The 26,385-nt window shown below is 39.8% G+C and overlaps 2 protein-coding genes across 4 annotated transcripts in view; both read right to left on the bottom strand.

Annotated features, from left to right (window-relative positions):
• Positions 1–799: 799 nt before the first annotated feature.
• canx (calnexin) lies at positions 800–17,363 on the bottom strand. Its single transcript, XM_046406014.1, has 15 exons — positions 17,212–17,363; positions 10,285–10,521; positions 9,327–9,400; positions 8,951–9,009; positions 8,665–8,806; positions 8,475–8,556; positions 8,096–8,288; positions 7,811–8,000; positions 7,584–7,697; positions 7,322–7,478; positions 6,936–7,151; positions 6,530–6,649; positions 4,889–5,006; positions 4,722–4,798; positions 800–4,393 (listed from the first exon to the last, which is right to left on the bottom strand). Exons 2-15 carry the CDS (start codon positions 10,516–10,518, stop codon positions 4,334–4,336), a joined length of 1,836 nt encoding a protein of 611 aa, XP_046261970.1. The 5' UTR covers positions 10,519–10,521; positions 17,212–17,363; the 3' UTR covers positions 800–4,333.
• Positions 17,364–18,747: 1,384 nt separating this feature from the next.
• The window catches only part of mgat4b (alpha-1,3-mannosyl-glycoprotein 4-beta-N-acetylglucosaminyltransferase B), a 71,251-nt gene continuing 63,613 nt past the window's right edge, over positions 18,748–26,385 (bottom strand). For 2 of the 3 annotated variants that reach the window (XM_046406045.1, XM_046406046.1), the window contains exons 14-15: positions 23,428–23,540; positions 18,748–21,574 (exon numbers count right to left, since the gene is read on the bottom strand). In XM_046406045.1, the coding sequence (XP_046262001.1) occupies positions 21,551–21,574; positions 23,428–23,540 (137 nt within the window). In that variant the 3' untranslated portion in view covers positions 18,748–21,550. The remainder of the gene's footprint in view (positions 21,575–23,427; positions 23,541–26,385) is intronic. The other variant, XR_006844882.1, reaches the window with a different exon arrangement.

Raw genomic sequence — 26,385 nt, 5'->3', positions numbered from 1 at the left:
AGGAGAAAAGTGCGGAGTATAAAAATAGGATAAACAAATAAAGATAGGATAAGCAAGACTTTCTCTCAAATGTCCTGATTTCACAATTGCAGCATCATTTTTTTTTCTTATAAATATTTTTCAACTAGGCGCTAAAGATGGCTCAGTCTTGTTGAGTCGAAGTATAACCTTGAATTTCCCTCGGGATCAATAAAGTATATCTATCTATCTATCTAACAGATTTTTCCAACAAGATATCACAGCTTCAACAGCAGGAAAAAATTATTTAAATACTCTTAATGTAAGAGCCTCAGTTCCTAGTGGTGGAGATTATCAAATACACTTACTCAAGTGCGGCATACACTTCACTTGAATATTTAAATGTTATATGACTTCATTCCTCTGCCACAATTCAAAGGCATGTAGAGGGCACCTTGTATTCCACTGTATTTATTGGAAAGATGGACTTATTTTACAGATAAAGATTTTACAAATGTGATCAGTTTACAAACTTATAGTGACACAGGTAAAACCATTCAACAGTAAAGGAGTTAAAATGTGCTCCATCTCAGTTAGCTACAATAAAGTGCTGCTTACACATTGAAGCATCAGTAGTAATGGCATTTGCCTTTAATATTTAAGTACAGTATTTATATCAAATCTTGAATTCAGGACCTAAAAGTATTTTTTTTCTACTTAAAAGGTTCTCAGCACTGCTGCTCTTATTGTTAATGTAATCTTCTCCATAAATTCACCATTAATGCATCAGTATCATCTGAGAAATAATTCAGACACATCAGAAAGACTCTATAGCCTCCCATTCAGTTTCCATTTGGCCTTTTTATTCATCAAAACAAATGCTGACAGCTTGTCCAGACACACACCAGGCTCCGTCATCACAGTTTTTCCATTCAAAGTTGGACCTTCCTGTGGCGTGTCAGCACATCCATCTCTCTACATAGTGTGTACATCAGAAACAGGCTGGGCCAACAGTTAAGTTTAGTTCAAACACAATTGTTAACAAAATAAAAAGTTCAGAGTTACAGAGTCACGTAAAGTTTCACCAGCAGATACAGTGTTCATTCTATAGTCTGTTAGCTAGGCAGCTTCAGCCGCACACGACCAGAGGGGGGAAAAAAACATCTGAGATTTAAAAAAAAAAACAACAAAAGACGGAGAGGAGGATGAGCATGGCTGAAACATACATTTTCAAAGGGAAAATGCTGCTGCTGCTGCTGCTAGAGGCAATTTGTCCTTAAGTGTCATATGCCGACACTTTAACTTTTGAGCGAAAGCACAGAACAAAAAGATTAAAAGCAGCAAAGCTTACCGCCAAAACTTAACTAACTTGCATCTACTGGAAGAGAAGGAGAAAAATAAAAAAGTTAAAGGTCACCTGAAATGGAAGCAAGGACCTTCAGCTCATCTCAAGGCCCAAAACCTGAACTCAGTGACAGCCAGAGACAAACAGACTCTTAAAGTTCAGTAGTTCTGGCTTTTTCCCCGCCCTTTTATTTGCCCATACGCCAATCACAACAGAGCTTTCTCATGATTGGTGGAAAGAGCCAGTCCTGACTTGAATTAAACAGAAAGGACAGATATTTGACAGAAGCAGATTTGTTGTTTAACTGTCTGGAAAACTGGAGTATGATACGAGGACAAACACAGACAAATCAGAGACACACGAGGTGAGGCTACAGGGAGTTATTTTTCCTTTTCCACACACTTTCAGATTCACAAAACCAGGTCTATTTCAGATTTCAGATCCTCAGATGATTTCATGATGAATAAAAACACATAACTGATAAGGGTTTGGAGCTTAAGTTGGCATCTTAACAGGCAAAGTTCATGGAGTTATTCATCAAGTGTTGTTTTCCCATAATCATGAAATCCTTCTTAGGAGTTTTACCACTAATGGAGAAAAAGTTTGTCCTGATGGTGGCACTAGAGGAAAGATCAGGGAATCACCAACCTCACTGATGTCAATCAGCTCCACAGCTGTTGAGATATTTTGCTCAGGATTTGTCGTTCTCTACTACTGAATGGTTTTAATGTGCGACTGGTAGACTTCTCTGATGGCAGCAGACGATGACACCCACTTTAAGTTACAAGGGTTAGGGTTAGGATCAGACTCAGTCAGTCATCAGCAGATAAACTTATGCTCAGCTATCATCATGTGATCTTAAGGATAGAAGGTCCATCAGGGATGAAGACATTTTGGTTCAAGGTGGACAAACACCATGAGATGTGGCTGCAGGCTCTGGAAAAAAGCTAGTAACTAAACCTTGGATTGAGATTTTGTCAAAAAGTTAAGAATCAGCTCTGTCATTCCTTTTAAACACGGGGCTAAACTCCAACATGGATTCATGGATTTCCTTTCTAAGGATGTCTGCGATTGGTGGAAGTCTGGAGGTGTTGCTGTGCAGCAGGTGGACAGCTTTAAGCGCCTGAGTTTTTTTTTCCCCCTCAGTGCTGTTTTCTTTTCATATGGGGTTGATGAGAGAGGGACTGGTTGTCTGTCCACCTGCTGACACAACAGGCTTTAAGTGTGAACAACGATGACAGCAGCTCTTTTTTTTTTTTTTTTTTTTTTTTGACAGAATGGGCATTAACAAGGGGACGTTGAGATGGTAGCAACTGAACCAACAGAAACAAGAGGTGGTTAAGAAAGTAGAAAACACCCGGAGGTGTGCAAGCTGAAACATTGGTTAAGAAACCCTCTCCTGCCGAACTCATTGCAGGAGTCAGGTTTTCGATTGGACAGGAAGTAGTAACCTGTGATGCAAGCTGCTATCATGTTTGTTCGGACTGAAACCTCGCCAAGAAAAAGGAGGGTGGGGAGCAACTGAATGCAGAAAAGGTTGTTGGAATGAAAGTACAATGAAGAGACTACAAGAATGAAAATCTTGTATCTGCAACAACAACTGGAGGTATGAGGCATTAAAGCTGAGGGATATACAAAGGTGGTATCAGAAGCTCATCTGCTGCGTCATCATGCTTAGTCAACACCTATGACTGAGAAATACTCAGTGTGCAAAGCCAGGAACCGGTCTGACCAGTCTGTCACTCACCTTCAGCTGAAGACTACATTTACAGTTAAGTTCTCTGATGCTTTCTGTCCAACCATTTTAGACTCTGTGGTTTTCCCCTGGGCAATCTCTGACCTTCCCTGCCATCATCAGGACAAGAAAACACAGTAGAAACACTAAAGAGAAAACATGAGAGCGGTGTGTTTCCAAAGGAGCTGCCATGGCAAGAAAATGAGACATAAAAAAGGAAGTCAAAGTTCTGTTAGCTGAAGTACTCTTAGTTACCATTTAAAAAAAAAAAAACAAAAACGCATGCTCACTCAGTGGCAAGTTGTGGGGGCTTGATTTATAAAAGCAAACAAGCCAACTGTTAGGTGAATTTAGCTTTTAGTAGGCTAATTAACTAGTCGTTGGTATGTGAACTGCATTATATGTGGGTTTGTTAGCAGCCTGCTAACACTAATAAGCATGTTTGTGGGCCAGGTGGGATCACAGTAGGCTATACTTCAATCACAGTATTTGCAGGCTAATTACCAGCTTGTTGGTATCTAACTGGCAAGACCTTTGGTTGGTGAATTTTCTGGTAGTTGGCTGAATTAGAAGACAAGCAAATTACTTTATTGTCTATTGAACAAGCTACCTGACAAGAGTTTTGGTTTCATGTTGTTGACCGTTTGTCTAGTTACCTGCCTTTTGTTAGTCTAGTTATCAGCATGTTAACAAGACTTGTGGAAGAAATATCCAACAAATAATCAGGGAATTACACAACATACTTCTCATGGCTTAGTTATTAGACTAATAAGCAGTCTGTTAGTAGCCCAAGCAGGATTGTGGTAGGCTACCTCAGATTGTAGACTAACTGTTGATAGCCAAACATCCATCTGTCAGGAGAGATTGATTAGCAAGTTGCTGAGAGCTAATTAGCAAGCTGTCGGTAGGGCGGGGCACTTGCTGGCTCAGGGTGGTGAGCAGCGGGCAGTGTGTCAGACGGGATGGTATGGGACACCCTGATCCCATATGTTCGAGTCTGCTCAGGTGTTGTGAAGGAATGATGCAGGAAGTTTTAGTTAATCTCTGTTAATCTCATTCAAAAACAAAAATCCTTTCAATCAAATTAACTCAGTTCTGTTCATACTGGAATCATCATCATCATCACGCATCGACTTTGGAGGTCTTGATTAGTTTCCTGCGGGCTTCACTGCTTCAAACGGGTTCCATTTAGGCTTCATCGCCGTGGAGCAGAGGTGTAGAAAAAGAAGAGGAGGAGGATGAGGGGAGGAGAGTGTGGTGTTGGGATGTTGGGTTCAAGGCTGAATTCAGAGATATCAGTCCCTTCTAGCCTTCCTGTTCCTGGGAGATCTCCGCAGAACATCATCCTCCAACTTCTACAGAGAAAGCAGAGAAATTTTAAGGTCCAAGGAACATTTAATCTTCCATAAAAACCTAAAAATTTCATCCAAAAATGTTGTTTTTTTCTACAAAACAACATACCTTCAAACTGATGCCAAAAGACTCAGTGTAGACAAAATTAACAAACCTAAAGCTGAGCATTATGTTAGTATTGTTCATCAACATATCACATTGCTCCAGTATTTTTTTTTTTTTCAAGTGAATGCTTCTGAGAAAATTCACAAAGAAATGCAACTGAATGCAGAATCACAATGTAGAAACCTCGTCTTCTGTCAGAGGGAGAACAAAAACTCATCTCCTCACCTCATCAGCTGCTGCCTCCTTTTCTGCTTCCTCCTTCTCCTCGGGAATTTCTTCTCCATCACTCCTCTCTTCTGCATCTGAAAGGAAAAAGACCAACTCAGTCAGACCAACAAGGACAGAGAATAGGAGACAAAAAGTGTTTTCTGAAAGTCTAAACATCATAGGACCTGGACTGCTCTTCTCTGCCTCTTCAGTGGCCTCCATTTCCTCCTCTTCCTCCTTTACGTCAGGCTGAGCTTCATCTGTCTTCTTGTACTCTGCTGCTGGTGTTGCTGGGCTCTTTTTCTGCAAAACAGGAAAACAGACAGAGATTCAGTCTGCAGCTTGTGCCACATATTGACACATATAACCCAGAGTCCAAAGTGACACCTTCACAATGTTTGTTTTGTCCAACAACAGAGGACAACAGTCAAAACCTCAACCTTAGGGCTGGGCCATAATGTTGAGACTTGTTAAAGTTGAAATCGATAATAAGCTTTCGACAGTTTTGTTTGATATGCGTAGATCTAACAGCAGATCACAGCAGGATTAAACACAACTGCAAGTCAGTGTGCCGCCTCTCTGCCTCTGCTCTCTGACTGGTTGCCTGCTTTGCATGTGTGGGCGAGGCTGTTCTCACGCAGACAGTGGACAGGAGCTTAACTTCAGAGCACAGCAGATAATGAAACAGACCTTAGGATATATTTTACTGAAGTCAATAATGAAACGCTCAATATCCAAGTGCAACAAAAGGGAGACAGTATGTTCAGGGTATCAAACAGCTGCTGAACAAGTAGAACACAAACTTGTAGTCTGCCTTCAGAAAGCTGCTGCTGCTCCTCATAATCCCCGCCCACTTTGTTTTACAAAGAGCTCATCATGCTTAAACGCTGCATGTGAACTTGCTTTATCCTCAGAAGCTGACGAAATTGCTAAAAAAATAAGCTAATACAACGTCAGTTATACGAAAGTGGTTCGGAAAATATGCCGTCAGTGGCTGCAAACTAAGACAGGAAACACAGCAAATCTTTTCCATCACCTCAAAGTGCCATCCTAGCAACCACACTATTATTTTAATAAGTTACATGGCCGGCTAACTTGTTTTGTTTGGCAGATAGAGTCTTATTCCTATATATTTAGATGCTACTCAGTATAAATCAAAAAATAAATGTGAAACCAAGCCATGTTTGCACAGTGAAATGTTTACATTATGTTATACTATGTTTAATGTATGTTTACACTAAGCTTAATTAATCTCTGGTTTCTTCAGGCTTCAGTCAGTTAGTACCTTCAAACTTATATTTTGTGATAAACATTCATACAAACATTATGAAAAAAATACATAATACAAGAACCTCAAATGTGCACATTGTATAGTACACAGTTCACATTCCTGGCTGTTGCTGGTGACTGAATGTTTCACAAGTGAACACAAGAACAGACAAAAGCAGACTGCCATCTACACTACAGCACCACCATAACGACGTCAGACAAGAAGCTACGCTAACAACAGCAGCGTCAATCACCAGGCCTGAGGAGGCAGTGGCAGGGCAGTTTGGACGTCTGGCTTCGTTAAACTCTTCCTGTATGTTGGTGAGACTCAAATGACCCTGAACTGATCCTGATGACCTCTGTGGACAGTCACACACACCACATTGAGACATCAGCACTGACAGCAGGCTGCAGGAGGGTTCACAGTACAAGGCAGGTATCAAGTGTGAGGTACAGGAGCTCTGACATGATATTTCATTACTGCATTTCCATTGAGATACAAAGACCCATCTTTTCTCACTCGTCTATAGTGAGTGTGTGTGTGTGTACGTGCTAACCTTGCCAGTGCAGCAGAAAACAATGATGAGGACAAGCGGTAAAGCCACAGTAAGGACGTAGATGACCCAGAGCCATGGACGTTCCTCTGCAGCATTCAACATCTGAGTTGCCAGACTGGGCTGCAAAGACACAGACAAAATGAACAGGTAACTCCTACATCAAAACAAACAACACAGGCAAAAACACCACAGCTACAGGAATGATTTCTTGAGCAGTCAGTGAAAACTGTCATATTTCACAGATGCAAGCAGCATAAACTAACTTTGTTTCACCCTCTGATTCCTCAAAACCTTTTGATGACTTACACACTTTACCTTTCTCAAATCTTACCCATTCAGTGTCCTCCTGTCTTACTCAAGGTAAAGCTGAACATCTAATGTAATGTAACGTCCTCACTGCACCCACCTCAGCGGCACCCTCGGCGGCCTTCTTCAGCCCCCAGCCATCGTTGGCCCAGCGTTCAGCAGTGTTGCGGTCATTGGTGATGAAGAAGTTGTCAAAGAAGATGTCAGAGGTCATGGACCAGAGCTCGAGGCCCAAAGCGCTAAATGGAGTCATTTTGAATGGTTGCAGGTCCTCGAAGAAGGCTGGGTTGGGGATCTTCCTCGGCTTCCAGACACCCTGAAAACAGAAAGATCCTTGGGTTAGAATCCTTCACAGGAAAATCGGCTCCACCTGATTACCACCAGCTAGCAGTGTCCGATTCAGTTGTTTTGTTTATCATCTGGTTTACCAGTTCATATACAGATGCATTTGAACATCTAAACATAAGAGAGGGGTTAGAAACATACCTGGTAGTTGGGGTTGTCAATCATAGGGGGCTTCCACTTGCCCTTGTAGTTGGGGTTGTCAGTCATTGGTCGTTTCCAGGTGCCGCAGCCAGGGGCACTCTCACAGGCAGGGTTAGGAATCTGAGGAGCCTCCCATTCACCATCCATGTCCTCATCCCTGACAGACAGGAAGTACAGAAAGAGACGGTTAGCAGGACAATACAAACGAGCAAGGTCTGGAGTCTTATTAATCAGTGACAGAGGTCAACATGTTATAACTCACCAGTCCTCAGGTTTGACAGCATCGGGGTCGCTGATGTACTCAGGCTCATCGTCTAGCCAGCCTTCAGGCTTCACAGCATCTTCATCTGGGATCTGAGCAGGAGCATCCTCATCCCTGCAAGCCAACAAAGACACGCAGAAACATTAATTAATTAATTACAGTAGGAAGACATGGGAACACACTCATCTCAGATTCCCAACTAGCAGAAACCAGCAGTGTGTACTGACCAGTCTTCAGGCTTGACTGCGGTGGGGTCCTGGATCTTGGGCCTCTCATCCCAGTCCTCCGGCTTTTGGTCGTCGGGGTCCTCAATCTCAGCAGGAGGGTTCACAGGGGGGGTCATGTCTGTCAGCAGGTTGCCGCTGTTCACCACAATCTGATCCACCAGAATCTCAAAGGTGTTGTCTGGGTTCACCACTTGCGAGGGGACGGGACAGGACACAGTTGAGTTATACACCTGCACTGTCATAAATGTGTGTCATACCTTGTGTATACAGGTGTGTGTGTCTTACCTAGTGTATACAAGTGTGTTTTCTTGTCTGTGAAGTATGTTCTCAGGTCAGCATCAGGTTTCTTGGCATGTTTCTCTTCAAACACTCCAGTTTTGGGGTTTTTGTGCCTGAAGATGAAGTGCAGTTTGTAATCTTCACCACATTTGTCAGGTCCAAACATGATTGTGTATGGAGTTCTGTCCACAAACTGGTCCTGAGGAAACAGACACACACAGAATACATTCAGTTGCTGCAGGGGTTTTAAATGTCTTCATTACACCCAACTCAAATATTTAAGTCATATTCCATGTGAATATCTTGTGTCATTTTTCAACTACTAATTTCACTTTATTAATAGCATCCTGTACAGAAGTGAGTTTCTGTAATGAGTCAAACTGACCAGGTCGAGGTCAAAAGTCTGAGTCAGCAGCTTGACGTAGGCGCCACCACAGTCAATACCAGACTGGAAGTTCACCTCATACCTGAGCACACACACAGAGGTGAGAGCAATGAAGTCTGGCACATCAGTATGGTCAGTGAGACAACAACTGAGGAGAATGTCAGGAAATGCAGAGGAAGGCTGTTCTTACTGGATGATGAGGGGCTTGGTGTCAAAAGTGAAAGGTCGCAGCAGCTGGGCTGAGATGGCGTGATGCTTGGCTCGAGACTTCAGGACAAGACCTTTATCTCCAGGCAGCTTACTGTCCTTCATCTCCTCCACCGCCCACTGACCTGTTTATAACGACAACATTATCATTGCATTTCTGCCAACGCTTCGACCTGAATTAAATCAAGAGTTTATCCCAGTATGGAGGCCTTTTTAGGACATCTTAGCCCCACACCATCAAACTAGGTACATTTTAGATCCATACTTACCATCATACTTTGCAATGTCTTCATCAGCATCCTCCTTCTTGGCACTGGATAATACCCAGCTGGAACAGACAGGAAGTTCAGTGAGCAGTACACAGAGGAAAAGTTTTTTTTATAGGCATTTTCTGATAAATTGACCACATATTCAAAATCACAACATGTACATTGGTTACAGTTGAACCGTGCTCCTAGCATCTGCCATCATTGCCGGTCGATGCAAAATGCATGCTGGGATACTTTGATAAAAGTTTGATAAAATAGGTAAAATGTATTTTTTTTCCTGTCATTTTAACATTTTTGGTCTGAAGATGTAATGTGACTGAGGACGACGCATAAAAACAAACGAGAATGACCTTGTGTATGAGTAAAATGTGCTCACCCATCAAGTGTCCCCCGATCAAAGGACTCTGCAATGAAATGTTCCCCCATCGGTTCTGGAGCCTTGTAGGTCACCTGGGCACAAAGACATAGAAGAAGAAAGGGTTGATAAAGCAAAATCCAATAGACCAGACTTGTTTTATTCCTTTTTTTGCTGTAGCATAGAATGGTGGTGGAACAAGGAGGTGATTTCATTTAATGCTGCAGAAAAAAGTATATAATTAATTCCTTTAATTCCTGTTACTTCTTTCCTTTTTTTTAAGCAAAATTCTGAGTGAATAATTTGTTGTAAATGTTAGTAATGCTTTCAAGCATGCAGTTACTTAGAACATGATTCAGTTTCAGAAAGACATGAAAACCTCAAACAGGTTTATTGGCCATGAAACTGAAGTCTGTTGTGATTGCTGCGGTTTCCATTGTCGATGTAGGTCAGTAGAGCAGCAGGTCAGTTCACTATTTAGTTGTTAAACTGACTTCCTGGTTTAGATGGTTAATGAGTAACAAATGCTTCCTTGGGAAAAAAAAAAAAAAAAAATCAAAAGCCTCCTCACGGATTACATGAAATTGGGGCAGATCAGCAGTCTCTGTTTTCAAAAAGAGCTGGTTTTAAGTGAAGTCAGTTATATCCATTGAACCTAAAATCATACATCAGAGAGTTTTACACACACACAACCCCCCTATCTTGATATCGGGGGGAATAAAAAAACAGCCATGTTGAAGTCATTATTTTTCACTGAATTATCAGGGTATTTTTGTCTTTGCATTAAACTAATTCTAAGATGCGAGTTTTGCTCACTCAGAACAAAGTGATGTATTTATAAATACTGGACATATAGCTGATGTTTCTTTTCTTCCACTCAGATCGACAAGTCCTGTTTTCATCATGTCCACTTAGGACAGCATCCACAGTCTTCCAAGTAGCTGTTCAAAACGATCCCATCAGCTGATGGCTGGCTTACCTTTGGTGTTGGAGGAGTTTTAGGAGCAGGTGGCACCTCATCTTGTTGGTCCCCCTCTAGTTCATCCTCCTCCTCCTCCTCCGTTCCAGTCAAGCCCAGATCCTGCTCGTCCTCCACATCCATGTCGTCAGTCAGATCATCCTCAACCAGGTTCTCTGCCCAAGAGACAGGGGCTAAACTGAGGCAGAGAAGGCCTGCTGCCAGAAGAACGAACAACCCAACCCTCTGATCCATAGTCTGCAGAGAGGAGGAGGGGGAGAATGAGCACATCGGTTCCAGCTGTTTGGCTTCATGTTTGTTTATACTCTCATCAGTACCTTGTTCTTCAAATGTGGTTTAACTAGTTAAGGCTAAAATAATCCAGCTTCTTCTTATGCAGCTAATTTGTTTCTTGGAAAGCAGTATGAGATTTTCTGAACCGCATGTGTATTTTCAAATAAAGGCAACAAGAGTACAGAATTGGAACCATGAACAGTATTCATATTGCTGGCTGAATGCTGATCATTTGATTACAGTTAGATTAGTACCTGAAATTGTTTTGATCATTTTTCAGTCATTTTTTTCAAGCAAAGAGTGAAATATTCCCTTCTGTCATTTCTGACAGTATATGAAGAGTCTTTGGATTTTGGACTGTTGGGTGGACAAAAAAAAGTACTCTGAAGACATAACTTTGGGCTCTGGGAAACTGAGATGAGCATCCAATAAAGAAAATAATCATTACAGGCAGCTCTGTGACAAAGGAAGGTGTGCTAGGAACCGTCCCAGCATGCAGTGGAACAAGAGATTCATGAACATAAGTCTTAGGACCAATGTGCATCATTCAATTCAATTCAATTTTATTTACCTTATACAATCAAAATTGTCTCTAAGTGCTATACAGAAACCCAGAGCCTGAACCTCCGAGCAAGCAGACAGTGGCAAGGAAAAACTCCCTTTTAACAGGAAGAACCCTTGAGCAGGACCAGGCTCACAAGGGAGAACTATCCTGCTGATAGTCGACTGGGAAAATGATGTAGACAGGACAGAGAAAATGAAAGAGAGAGAGAGAGAGAGAAACATACATGCAATAATACGTCAATCACACGTGAGTCTGTCAGTTTCACCATTCTACGGGCACACGTCTGGGGGAAATGTTGCAATGTCACACTATTCTCACTTACGTATATGTACAGGCTGTTCACTAGTCAACAAAGGAATTATCTTTAATTATTGTAACAGAGCCTGTCAGCAAACAAACAATAGGGTTTGGGAGAGGCTGCTTCACTTCGAGCCCTGTACATTAACTTTCATACATCTTGCAATAAATGTTCTTTTTTTTCAAATGTTAATAGGTTTCTCCCACCTAAAATGGCACCGACTCTAACTTAAACCATTACTCTCTAGTGTTAAAACATTATGTTCGGATGGATAAAACATTCGTGTTAAATGTTTAACTTCAGCATCTTTGTGCCTCAACTGTCTCACAATCATAAGTTTGCTATGAAAAATGAAAGCTAACCAAAATTTCTGAAGAATCACTTCTGTAGTTAAAAATTAACTAAGTGTTAGACTTTAAGATCAAAGTAAATAACACATGTTGTGACCGTTGGCCTTTTTAACCGTTTCTCAGCCTAAATTCTGTTATATATATTTACCTCCTAGCTGTCACTTGTTGCTGTGACAGCAGGTCCACATGAATCATTTAAACCAGCTTCAAAGAATCAAAACCTCCATGTAGGATTAACAGCTCTAATTAGTATCAATGTGGCAGGAAGTACATGTGCTGCATCGGTGTTTACGTTGTCTGTTGCCTGTATTTTAAAGCTCTATACACTCTCCATGGATTTGTCTATAAACAGCTACAACTGCACTTGATAAAAAAACAAATGTACTGCATCCCTCCATCATTAACACACACAGACAGCAGCTTGTGTTGCCTTGGAGCCCATCCATCAACATGGCAACAACGCAGCACCCACAGGACACACAATCTTAGCTCAGTTAACCTTAATGAGATTACATACAACGGGATAAATGCAGCACCCTACAACACACACACATATACAGAGGCAGAGCATGGGCAATTTACTCTGTACATAAACACTGAGTCTGCAGAGACTGAAGGTTACACACACACTCACACGTTGCTCAGACTTACAGACCTGAGGGAGTGTTATACAAATTTCCTATGTTTACAAGATAAACACACCTCAGTGCAATAAACAGGTCACCTGTCTGCCCACATCAGAATTGTTCTCAGTATTCCTTTAGTCACAAAAGAGTTGTGGACATAACATAAAAGAGGATTCATATTATAATGGTAATAATTATGAGCTCAAAGATTACTTCTGAGAAAGCAATAATTTAAATTTGGTCTCATTATATATAGTAGACAATGACCATCTGTAAAAGTTTCCAATCACAAATTCCAAACACTGGGTTTAGGTTTAGCTCAGGTCTTAATGAGGCAAATAAAAGAAATGTTTCAACAACAACACTGGCTGATTTGCCCACTGAAGACAGTAGTTATGGTCCAGTGTGTGGATATTTTTATGGCATCATCTGTATAAACATTACCTTTCCACAGTAATGACATTTTCCCACAAATGCTGAAGTCAAATCATCACAGGCTAACATGTCATCCTAACTCCAGTTCCAAAGGAATACTCTCATGCAGCTTTAGCACAGAGAACACAAAAATATGTTAACGTGTCTGGTAAAAATTATTGCTCATAAATTTGTGCCGGGTACAGTCTGACAATAATAACATTGACCTGTAGAAAAAGCTGAATGCAGGCAGGTAAATATTTAATTGTGAAGTTCTGTTGTCTTCAGCTGAGCAGGTTAGTCTGCTACACTCAGCACAGAGACAGGCTAATCAGATTAACCTGCAACAGGATTAGCAACCCTGGCTAAATAGTGACGACTAACAGCTAGCTGTTAGCTTAGCAACTAAAGCTGTCTTGCTATGCCCAGGTGGTGTTTGATGAAACTAGCTGCAGAGCCTAAAATGTGCATTCTGTTCAAGAAGAGTTATTTTTAGAAAACTTTTGTTTGTGCTCCCCTACCGTAAGGCTTTTCTCTTTTTGTTTTACGTTCATTATAAACATAGGTTTTTGGGTTTTTTTTGTTTTTTTTTGCTTGGACAAAACAAGACATTTAGAGATGTCACCATGGAAACTAATATGCATTTGTCTTCATTTTCTGACATTTTACAGACAATACAACCAAGAAAATCAAGAAAATAATCAATAATATTCACTATTTGCTGCTTCACAGTCCAATTCTACACAGACACTTGCTGCATGACTCAGTTATAATAAAATAAGAAAAAATTTCTCCAGTGACATGAATACATCAGTCTTCAAGCTTTAAGAAACATCTTGTCAGTCAAGTGTCTTCATTACAGAACAACTTTGAACATGTCAGCGAGTGCCACAGTGGCTCACTGACACACGTTTTTAACAGTTTTTGAACAACAATGGAGCTGTGTGACACAAAGGAAGAGCGACATCACAGTTTTCCTCCATTCTGTAGAAGTAGTAAGCATTTAGAAGGTATCTGATTGGCTGACAATAGCCTTCCTTAATCAGTTCAGTGAAACCAGCTGAACTTGCTGCTTACAGCAGCACTAGAAGGCCAGTCAGTTAATCTCATATTAGAATCAGTTTAGCCTGCAGGACATCTGCTGGTCCCTGATTCACTATCTGATGAGGAAACGCACTGCACTCTGTAGAAAGACTGGACTATGTCATTCAACATTAATATAAGGCTATTCTGTCATTTTCAATTCACCTGTAAGCAGGGTTGGAAATTAACATCTGCCAAGCCCCAACTGTAGGCAGTGTTTCGGTTTGGCATGGCTATCCACCACATTGGAAGGTTAATTTACCAAATCAATGATGTAACAACAAGTCTGTACTGTACTGTGTTTTTGTGTCATTAAACATCACTGCCGTTTCTTTCTTCTCACATTCCCATTCTTTCCCCATAACATTCTTAATAACTAGATGTTGGAATTCTAACAATATCGCATTCATTTCTACAGGCAGATTTTAAAATCAAATTCCACAAAAATTATGTGATCAGCAAACACTGCTATATTCTTGTGCAGCACGCTCCTATGTACCTCTGTGATCATTTTATCAAGCTGTTTTACTGCTGTATTTTTAAATGCTTAAATGCTACACATTTTGTCCAGTAAAAACTATGCTTGACACATGGATTTTTTTCATCTACCAGGCAACTCGGAGAGTGAGTAGAAAATTTCATTTTGGACACCAAGTTATTCTTTTGACTAACTGAATGAAATGAAATGACTGTATGAAATGAGATTAGTGCCCAGAAATGTCCTTTAAGGTTTCCCACAGTTAAAAGAGACAATTTCAAACATCTTAACCTGTCCATCCAACTGTCCAAATCTGAAAGATATTCAATTGAAGTAAACTTATTTACGTGCTTATTTTTTGATAAAACATTTCCTGAATCAAATCCAGTAACATCTTTTTAGGATGAGAAATTACTTTGATTAAACCTTAAAAATTACCTCTGTTCAGTTAATACTTTGGAAACTATCAGTTAATACTTAGGAAAACAAAAGTTTTGACTATCAGTTAATACTTTGAAAATCAGTTTGGAAACTATTCTAAATACTCCTGCAATGCTCCTTTGCAACTTCCCGATTATGCAGGACAAATAATTATCAATAATTTAATTTCACTAGATGTTTTGCTGTCTTCAAGTGTTTTAAAGAAAAATTAAATTGAAGACATTTTTCTTGAAACCAAAATGATGATGATTACGATGGTGCACTGCCAAACGCAGGGCCAACGTTAACATCCGCCTCTGCATCGGGACAATATGACACTGATTTGTTTGAGAAAACTGAATTATTTTGTTGAACGGGGAACAAAGTCTACTAGAGCAACTCAGATGATTTAAAGACATTTAAAAAAATAATAATCTGCCAGTATTGTGGGCTGCTCCATTTCATTTATCAGCCTGCATCAGTTAACTGAGCACCAGAAGGACAGTTTACTATTTAAACAAAAATGAACACGGAGGAGCATCCTTCTCTTCATATCTGTCATTCATCTGTCTCTTTGTTACTTACTCTAAAAATTAAAATGAGCTTAAAAGAAAAACACTTAAATATGCATGTGCTGTTGTATAAATATCTTAAACGTGTGTCATAGCTGCTTTTAAATCTTCTCTTACTACAATGAAGTATACAATTGTGGGGTGGAATAACAAAATGAACTGTGAAATCAGGACACAATTCTTGATATCAGTAATTTCTAATTTTATAAACTGCGTCTTTAATGGTAATAGAAATGGCTTCAATGTAATTGTGTTGTTTTGAATGCAGACTATGTAAAATTATTTCACTGAAAGTAATTTTAAAAAGGAACCTTCACATGGTGTGTGATTATATTTAGTGTTAAAATTCTTGTGTTCAAATTTTTATTCTGCTGCTCAACTGGACAGTTCCACAAACCAAACTAGGGGCATAAAATTGTACTCTCACAATAATCTGGAGGAAAGCAACTGCAGAGTCAATTTCTCTCCCAGTGATTTTAGGTGGTCTGACACACTACCCTGAATCCTGAGTGAGACCACCAGTTTGAGCCTACTCCACCTGAGAGACTGGATCCCAACATGAGGTCACGGGTCAGGACCACACTGGGCCTATTACAGCCCACTTCATAACACACGAACTGGGTTCTGACTTACTGATTTGAGCTTCTAAAGGATTTGAAGCCTTCTTTTCTTAACTGAACACAGCTAATCAAACACAGTTGGGGTTTGATGCAGCCCGTTTCCAGACCTTGAATCATTGTCAACGTCTCAGATTTTTCTCAGCTATTCAAACAGGTCTGGTACTGAGGTCAGATTGAATGATATTTATTATATTATATTTATTATATATAAAAACGGTTAAATACCTCATGTGCCCTAAATTTTGGGGGCTTTCAAGCTTTGTATTTTTCTGAGAAGGTGCCTGCTGTGCTGTCAAACTTCAGGAAATTCTACTGGAGTGGGGGATTATTATTCCCCATTTTATTAAGCAGTGTCTCATTATTCTGAACCTTTTTTCACGGATGTTGTGCTGTTTAAAGTAAGATAGCTAGTAATTCAAAGCAAAACCCTATTTTATTATCTTTTTGACTACTTTCCTTTCTCTGGTTGAATCGCCTGCCTGTCGTATTTGGTATCGTCATCAACTTTGGGGTTTTTCACACAATTTTGAAATAGCTCTCCGTGTTTGAACAATATTTGATTACACCCATAGATTTAAAACGATGGAAACCCTTGTGGCTGTCGAGACGCTTTGGGTTAATATGCTAACCTTGCCTCGACACTGATTCATTCATTCATTCATTAGTTTTTAACAGACGCTCCAATTCATTGAGTTTTCTTCACATTTCAACTAAGATTTATGTTTATTTTAGTTATTTATCAACTCCTTAAGTTCTACTAAGTGCTGTCGAACGAACAACCTCTCTGGGTCACGAAAATGCTTGAGCCAGCTAGCTTAGCTTAGCGGCGATGCTGCTTACGAAACAACTGTCACTGTAGGAGCCATGCCAAGGAACTTCAGCTTTCTTTTACAAACACATGCAGCGTTTTACTCACCTACGCGGAACTAGTCTCACAGAAATATATCGCTAATTATCCACTGTATGAGTTAAGTCAATGTTAATAAAGGCCAACGCAGCAGGCTAACTGGCTAGCTGAATTCACCTGTAGTTAATTAGCCTGAGTTAGTCACTCAGCCTAGTGCTAACAGTACGCTGGTGACAAGGGGCTTTATTTTAACCGCTAAAAGCCAAAATTATCTAAGTAATTAGTGTGGAATCATTATAGACAAATCAAAATCTCTCAGAAAACATTGCACTCCCGCTGTCTTGCTTGTAAAAAGTGGCATTTATCGATCTCTTTACTCACCTCCAGCTCGCCTGTGTGACTGCCTGGGAACTACTGGGAAGGGTCACGTGGGATATTAGCGGGCAGAACCCGCCTTCACCTGTCACTGATTGGTTATTGCAAACTAATGTTTGACGCTTCCTGTCAACTGTCAAGAGTAGATTGGTCAAAGGAAAATCTCGGCCGAAAAAGATGGTGCCCACCCCTTGAGCTGAACCTCGTGGACAGCAGTGATTGGTCCAGCTGTTAGGGGAAGTGTGCATTGATTGGGTGTAGCGAAGATGATGAAAAGGCTCCCTGACTAGTGATTTTTAAAATACTGAAGAGTAAATTGGAATTATATGAATCTGTACTAAAAAATAATTAAGATATTGATTACATTTGTTTGGAAACTATATCTAGAATTTGCAAGAAAGGAGATTTAATGCTAGCTCCACTATGTGTCAATACAAAAATGATGAAAAGATGCATTGCAATAGTCATATTGCACTTTTTAGATCTGACACCTTTAGCTGCGAGCTACACACAATATGTAATAATAATAATAATAATAATGATAGTGTTGAGATATGGACTGTATATTGGACTAAATACACATTGTGAGGGTGTCACTTTGGGCTCTGAGTGATTGTGATCCAATTTCTCACTATTTTCACAAGTTTTACAAACCTAACAATCAGTGGATGAATCCAGAATGAAAAAAAATCATCAGCTGTAGTCTTGTACAAAATAGTGCAAAATGAGCTCCAGCTCAACCAACTCTAACAGTAAAATCCTGCTGAGTCACAATCATCTGATTATAGGTCAGATATAACAGGACAACAAAAAAGGGACACTTTACTGCACTCAGTAACTTTACTCTGAATACTTCAGGTACATTTTTTTGCTTATACTTAAGAGTGATCAGTAAGCAGGACTTTTATTTGTAACAGAGTACTTACTTACAGTGTGGTATGAGTAGCTTATTAAATTCAGGGTAGGAAAATTGGACTGATGGTGAAAAAAGATAAAGGACTGAGTCCTTCACACAGAGTATTTTCAAGGATATCTGTTTGTATCCTTGATGCCCCGAAAGTACCCACAATCCTATGCGCACTGTCAGCAGTTCTGTGACAGTCATGTGATCTTAAGCCATGTGACCATCAGCACACCAGATGGGTTTAGCATCAGGCCTCAAATCTTATACTTCTTATATTTAAGTTTTTGGATGTAGTAACATACATTTTCTTCATACCTGCCTAATTAATCAAAGTTATTTTTGCTGCATTGTGTGAGAAGACTCAGCGTTTATAGTGAAGAGCACGGGTTTTAATGTTACTCAGGATCACTTGTGTTTGCTGCATGAAGTTGAAATAAATTCATGCTTCATGGTTATCCTGTGATTAATCGGTTTCTTGGTAGAGTGATGCTGGCATTTTATCAGTTCTTTAGATGAAACCCATCGGCATACCCAGAAATTGGCCCACCACCACCAACAACCCAAAAATATATTATAATTATGAAAAGCACTTGAGCCAATACTCGAACATGAAACATGAAACCACACCCAGAAAAAAATAATTTAAATTTTTGTCTTTATTACAATTCACAGATTGAATAGAAGTTTAAGATCATTTAAACAGAGTTTATCTAAAGGATACAAAAGACAAACACAGGATTATAGCAATGCATTCCAGTGCATCTTACAAAGAAAAGAAAAGATGTTTCCTGAAGCTTGAAGACAATTAAAATTGGAGAATCTGAAGTTCTGTTTGGTCTGTTTTTCTTCTGAACCCTCGTAAGAATGAACTTTTAACATGAGGAGGTGAACTGCAGAGTCTGGGAGGTGTTGGAAGAAACATTTTGGTAAATTACTCCCTTAAATTAGTAATTATGTTTTCTCAAATTAGTTATTTTGCTTCTTTAAATTAATTATTGGAGTACTTGAATAACTGAGAACTCAGTGGATTTGTTTATTTAAAAGCTTACTTGAAAAGTGAATGTTTTTAAAGGAACAATTCACCCAAAAAAAATCAAAATTCAGTCATCATCTCCTCACCGCCGTGCTAATAGAATGTAGGGTGAAGTTTCCTATGCTGCATTCCAGTTGTATTCATAAGTAGATCTGCAAGTTGTTTGTCGACTTCGGAAGCCAGAAGTGACTAACGGAATGCCCCCCAAGTCGGAATTCCAACTTGTCAACTCGATCGACCTCAGAGGACACCGATTTCGCAAACCAAGATGGCCGCCCAGAGCATCAATCGTTAATAAAAGCTGTGGTTTTGCATATTTTATGCTTTTGTTTCTCTTTTTTGTGCCCAATTTATTATGAATATACAATACTGTATCACTGCTGCCTAAAGGCATATAGTTCTGATCTTGTTACTTGTGAAATACCATGTAATGCGTTGTTTATGAACTTGTTCTGTTTGTAACTGGTCGATGTTGCTATAACAACAATAGCTGAATAACGTTACAAATGAACTGTCTCGTGTTGTGGCAAATAGAATGCATCCAACTCGGTCTTTAATGGATGTGATGTCACTCCGAGTTACTACTTACGAGTACAAATGGAATACAGCATTAGTCCACAAGACATTTCTAGAACGTTGCAGCAGAGCAGTGTTTCGGCATCCTGATAAACAACTGAAGAAGGTGGGGACTTGATTTAAAAGGTAAAAAAAAACTATCAAGAAAAACATAAAATAGGTCCATACAGCTCATCTGGTGTAAGGAAACAGAAGCCCCAAGATCCCAAATTGATTTGAGAATATTTTATATAGACCATTTATATTTATACAATCCTAGGTTATGATAGTAACCAACAATCTCATCTAGAGGTGCATGAATTCAAGCTCATGCCTCTACTATGTTTATTTTCTGTTGTTTTTTTTTTGACATTTTGAAACAGGACCCCATTTTCTACAGTTGTTTAGCAGAATGCTACAATGCTGTTTTTCTGTGAAGCTATTAAACTTCAGCCAACATTTGTCTTTCTTTATGGAACTGCTTTGTGCAAAGGAACTTTATCATGTTAAAAAGAGGAAAGAGACAAATACAGACTGACATAAAGTTGTTATCGAAAATGTCCTTGCGTGGAAACAGAGCCAGACCAAAGTGTATAACGTGTATGTAAACGCTGGTCAAAATAAAATAACTGATGGAATTTGAAGGAATTATTTTTATCATAGCACCACATGTAGGGGAACAAAAGAGGCATGAAAAGGGCACAAATTAAAATTTTGAGATAACATTGATTCCCCCCTCCCCCCACTTCCGACATGGCAGTCAACATGAGTCCCAGTGGAAATAAACAGCATCTCTACAGAGCTAATAAAATGAAACTGTTTAAAGAGTTTTAAACTTTGAACTATTTATCAACAAAGGTGTCAATGAGAGACTGAAAATGGAAAGAAAAACAAAAAATGATGAGAATCCCTATTTTTGCACTGGACTGAAATTCTGCAGTACAGCGAAGTACAATAGAGCACAGCAGTGGAAAGTATAGTACATTACAGTATTGTACTGTTTATACTGTAAAGTACATTAGGGTACCGTACTGCAGAACAGAGAAGTCATCAGAAGGCCTCAGTTAACTTAAAGCAACTTTGAAAGATTTCTTTAAAAAGGCAAAATATAAGTTGTCATAGTCAGTAGTTTCAAGCCACGAAGACATGAGAACGTCTGAGGTGGCAGCAAAGGATTCTGGGTATTTGTTGTGGCTACATGTTTCAGTCTGGGGCTCATTTCTGTTTGAAGTGAATCTGCTTGTCGTCTTCATTAAGGCAAATTGCTCACCAATTGAGGGAAAGGTATGAACCCCAAGCAGCAACCACAGACACATATCAACACACCGAGAGGGCATTCATATGATAGTGTGTACATCTCTGTGCTTATATGCACATACATGTTTACTGTCGGGGTATACTGGTGGGACAGTGTTGGCAGAACAATCCGGACCGACCATCTGCAGACAGAAAGAGGCCTTTGAGTCTTTTGAAGCAGCAGTTTCATCATCAGAAGTGGTGCGATGCTCTGGCCGCTGCCTCCGCAATAGCCAGTATTTTCAACATTTAGGCTACTTACCGTATGTACACATAAATACAGAGTCATCAGACATATTATAACATCATCTGAGAGGAATTTCTCTATTTTCGTGTTGTGTCAGGCAGGTTTTTCCCCACGCGGTCTGTTATCATCAGCGATCTTAGTCTGATGTGTTGAGCCCTGCAGTGGCAAGGTCCGGCCAGATGGCAGCACTGTGGTACAGCGATGGGGATCTGGTGAGCAGGACTGGAAAAGGATGGCAGCTGACGAGCCTCCAGACAGCTTGGCTGAACACTGGGAGGTGCTGAGGTATCGCTGAGGGGGGAGAAGAGCATCACTCTGCTTTCTTTATGAAGATCTGAGGGACACCAGAGAAAGCAGAGGATTCAGTAAGAGTCAGGAGGAGCTTAACATCATCATATATACAGTGAAATGATACAGTATAAACCAATGTGAACATACAGACTGTTTTTTTTATAAGCCATTAGAATTTGACTAATACTCATTTTTAAGTTAATACAAGCCAGATATTTTTGACTTTGGAAAATCAAGTGTTTCAAGCAGAAATGGTCTGACTGTGAGGATTTAAAAAACAAAGCATTTTTACACCATGTGAAGCTAAAACTTTTCACTAAGTCCAGACTAATGCATTCTTTAAAGGGTTAACGCACACAGACTTTCTCCTCAGCAACCCTCAAAGAGAGGTCAGCGGTCGTGAGATTGTGCTAAAATATTTGCCACAGTCCTTTTTTGTGGTTTTGTGAAATTAATCCTTTATCAGCGACCCTGTATTCAAGGTTTACCTCAACTCAAATGGCCTCATTTCAATCATTAGACCCTTGCAATTAACTTAAAATAAAGTTTTTAAGGATTTGTTAGGTTGCTGAACTTTAAATTCAGGATGTATATTTCAGATGTATATTCTCCTTTTCAAAAGGGAGTTTCTGAAAATTGATTACAATGACTGAAACGACAAGAGTCTAGTAATTGTTAAACCTCTATCTTAAACCTTACAATCTTACCAGAACTAGCAATAAGCTTTGCGTTGATGTAAAGGGGGTGTCCGGAAGACAGCTGGAAGTGTTTCTATAACCTGAGAAATGGGAAGCCCTGCTGAAGATGCCTGGAATCCCAACAAACATCAGTTTAACCTCTTCAGTGTCATTTTAACCTCCTAGAATCTCCCTAACGCCCTCTGAATTTCACAAATTTTTTAGACACTACCAGAATGCTCCCCCTAGAACCTGCACTGGGAGACTTGGAGTTTCAGATACTGGTGAATAACCTTGTTGGACATTCCATAGCCTGCAGGGTCCTCCTTAGGAACCTAAACCTCTCCAAAGCCCTTTGGATCTTGACAGTCTTTGGTACCCCTTTAAAGTGTAAAGTGACGTATTTTGTCATTGGAGGGAACTCACTCCAACGAAATTTGTTCTCTGCATTTAACCCACCCAAGTGACGTGCACACACACACAGCAAACCCGGGGCAGTGGGCGACCGCGTGCAGCGCCCGGGGAGCAGTGGGGGTTAGGTACCTTGCTCAAGGGTACCTCAGCCATGGACACCGGGACGGGGAATCGAACCAGCGACCGGTTACGGGTCCGACACCCTAACCGCTGATCCACGACTGCCCCCTCGCTGATCCACGACTGCCCCCTAATTTAAACAAAAGCATTGCCTGCTTTATGCCTTTTAGCCGCTAAGAGATCTCTCAAATCCCACCAAGAATCCTTCAAGAAAAACTGAAAGAGCCCAAACAGCAACCTGCAGAACTCAAACGAAATCAATGCACCCTGGATCCCTATCAAGGTCTTTTGTAGCTTTTGTACATACACATACATACAACCCACTGGTACATGAAGGACACATTAAACTCTCTCCAGGATGCTTGGAATGGAATCAAACACCTATTCAAGGATTCACAACACCCCTATGAAACCAGGAGGCATTTTCCTACAAAACAGTCTCATCAAATCTCTTCAAGAACTCCTTTAACACCTCAAGGAAATCCCTGCAGGTACCCATTAACTCAAATAAGGAACCTGGATCTCTTCAGTGCTCCCAGAAACCTCCTCAAGGATCCCTTTCTTGAGTGAGGAAATAAATTTGAATAAATGTCTTCATCAAAACCTTTTTATAAATAAAAGCATGAGCTGTTGTGGGTGACACTGGCTAAAATTTGGTTCCAGTCATCCATCAAGGTGGACTCACCTCACTGATGATCACCCAAACTGGTGAGTCTGTTAAAACTGAGAGACGCATGGCCTCCAGGGGCCCGAAGGTGGGGTCCATCTCCCCCTCTGCAATCCCGTTCTGGAAGGTTCCTGGAAGAAATGAAGATCAATACAATCAATAAACCTAAGGGAACCGATGATGTTCACTGACTTTTAACAGTGGTGTTTGTTTACTTGGTGCTGAAGGGCTCTTTTTTGATGAACACAAATCCTGTTTATCGTACTTACTAGTACGATAAACTAGTACCAACACACAACAGTAAACTACAGTTAACTAAACTAAATTAAACTTCAAGTATTTCAAGTAAAAAGAGCAGCTGTACTCCTCAGGGTTACTATTTGTGAACTGACAGTAATTTACAAAAATGTGATTAAAGATGATCCATTTGTTTAAAAGCATCCAGACCTAAAAACAGTAAGATTTAGATTTTTATTTTTTTCTTGGGCTATTATTTATTCATTCCTTTGTTGATGGAGGTGGGTAATTAAGGGTTTTTTGTGCTTTTTGTGCAGATTTATGGGGTTATTAATGGTTATTGAGACCCATCACTTTAATCCAAATCCATTAACAGGCCCCTGTGGTTCTGTGATGTTCTCTCCATTTTCCTTTGTGTTAATCTTACATTCAGCTGTCTTCATCAGAAGCCATCTGGCCTCCCGCTTGTGGTCAGTCTTATTTCAGCTCAGTGATGGTTGGTTTTGGTGTGACTGTACCTCAACAGAGCAATAATGCCTCAGAGGATTTATTTGTTTATTTGGGTTATTGTATTAGCAGTAATGCTTCCAGGTAGGAGTGTGACCATAATCCCAGCCAAGAGCAGCACCTGGTGTGTGTGTGTGTGTGTGTGTGTGTGTGTTTGCATCTGTGTCTGTCTGTCTGTCATTGTTTATCACAGGGTGTTATCTCTTATTATGTGGGTATTATTGTTGTCATTTAGAACTGAGCGACATGACTATGGCTGCCTCAGAGCTTTTCTCAAAAGCGGAGAAGACAATAAAACAAAACAGAATCACACACACATTTTCTCAGTCTGGTCTTTAATTTAAATTCCAATGTGGAGTAAGTAACATAACAAATACAGTACTTCATTTTGAGGTACTTGTAGAGCACCTATATGTTTCCATTTTAGGCTACTTCATTAAAATAATCAATTAAACCACTGAATCTAACTTTAATTTTTTAAAGCTTTTGACGGCTCTTTGATGGAATCATTGTCACTTAATGGATAAAATATTGTGTTTCGGTTCACAATGGGCTCTCTGAACAATGTTTTGATGTTCTGAACAACAACTGTTCAAGTATAACTTCCTGTCTCTGTCTTCCTCTCCACATGCTGTTCAGCCCTGAATCTTTCAGATGGTTGATCTCCCCCTAAAGTGTGGACACCGAACAGTTCAGTGTTTCTCTGCAGATGCTAGACATCTGAAGGCATCACGCCGAAATTAATAGAGTGAAGGAGGGCCGGCTGGATCGATCTGCAGACTCATCTGAAAAATTGATGAAGGGGATAAAGAGCTGCTGGTAATTCAAGATGTCTTATCGAAAATTGCCATTCTCTCTTCCTGCACTCCTTCCCTTCCTGTCTGCCTCTCTAAGAGACCTGAATGCTTCCTCTGTGGTGCTACAGTAAATTTGATGTAACTTATGGTCATAGTTTGACCAAACAAAAAACCCATAGTACACATCAAATAAATTTTTCCCAAAGATGGTCATTTTAGGTAGTTCTTATCACGCTGATATTTGTTCAATCAATCTTTTTCTCATCAGTTTAGTTTTAATAGTATAGTTATATTATAGTATTATATTATAGTTATTTGATGCTATAAAAACTTCATAATTGACTGCTGTCGGCCGCCTTGTATGTCTAATGAAGAGATGTTCTGTTTGTTTGATTTCATTCAGCTAGCACTTTCTTTTACCTTTCTTTCTTTATGTATTTATTTATTTATTATTAATCATTTATTTATTACATTCATGATTTATAACAATTTCAGGCTAATAAATCTCACTGAGCAAAATAACATCCTGCTGACTGAGAACTGAATCTTGATGCATTTTTGAATTTTAATTGCAATGTTTTGGTGTATTTTATAGATTTACTTGCTTTGGTTTGGGTGCTTTTGGTTTGCTTTTGTTATTTATTTTCATATTCATTCATTTATTTACATTTCTGTGCATCAATAGCAATATCCCATTGCTTCCTCTTGCTGCGGGCTGTTTGTCCAGCGGTGTTTATCTCAGTCAATTAAGATGCATTTGGTGAACAGATTACTGTCAGTAATCTAATTACTGACAGTAATCTGTGTCTTAAATGTAATGGAGATGAGACAAACCCAGTTTTCCTGATCCACGAGGGTAATCAGAGAAACAAGATCTCAGCCGGTTTTCTCCCAAAGAAGTAAATTTCTTGTCCACATTTACGTGATCAGGTTTCTAAATAATCTCTTTCCATGTGCAGGACTGCAGACAGATGTGTCAGGGTGACAGCAGAGCAGTATGAGAGATGAGATCATCACATACGCAGACACACAAGATCTGACTGACAGTGAAGCTGACACAAGCTTCTTTAAATCTGAATCAGAGCAGATAAGAAATCTGATTATTGAGCTGCTACTTTTATTATTATTTAATTTATAGTAACAGTTACTACAGAGCAAGTAGTATTGTTGTATATATTAAGCAAGTTATTTGATTGAGACCGTGATCAGGCTTCAGTCAGCAGACTTCAGTTATTTGTGATTTCCATCTTGGGCAGCACGGTGGTGCAGTGGTTAGCACTGTCGCCTCATAGCAAGAGGGTTCCAGGCTTGAATCCCGGTCTGGGCCCTTCTATGTGGAGTTTGCATGTTCTCCCTGTGCCTGCGTGGGTTTTCTCCGGGTACTCCGGCTTCCTCCCACAATACCAAAAACATGCACATTAGGTTAATTGGCTAC

Source organism: Scatophagus argus, chromosome 12, assembly GCF_020382885.2.
Source record: "Scatophagus argus isolate fScaArg1 chromosome 12, fScaArg1.pri, whole genome shotgun sequence".
Classification (NCBI taxonomy): Eukaryota; Metazoa; Chordata; class Actinopteri; family Scatophagidae; genus Scatophagus; species Scatophagus argus.
This window is presented reverse-complemented; position numbering and strand designations above follow the sequence as displayed.

Bases quoted from the DNA above. Each gene is read 5' to 3' on its own strand.
- canx (XM_046406014.1), bottom strand. From the start codon at position 10,518: ATGGATCAGAGGGTTGGGTTGTTCGTTCTTCTGGCAGCAGGCCTTCTC. The intron at 7,152-7,321 runs GTATGTTTCTAA...TTCTGTTTTCAG, and splicing joins TTGACAACCCCAACTACCAG to GGTGTCTGGAAGCCGAGGAA. The intron at 5,007-6,529 runs GTTAGCACGTAC...CCTGTTTTGCAG, and splicing joins TTTTCTGCTGCACTGGCAAG to AAAAAGAGCCCAGCAACACC.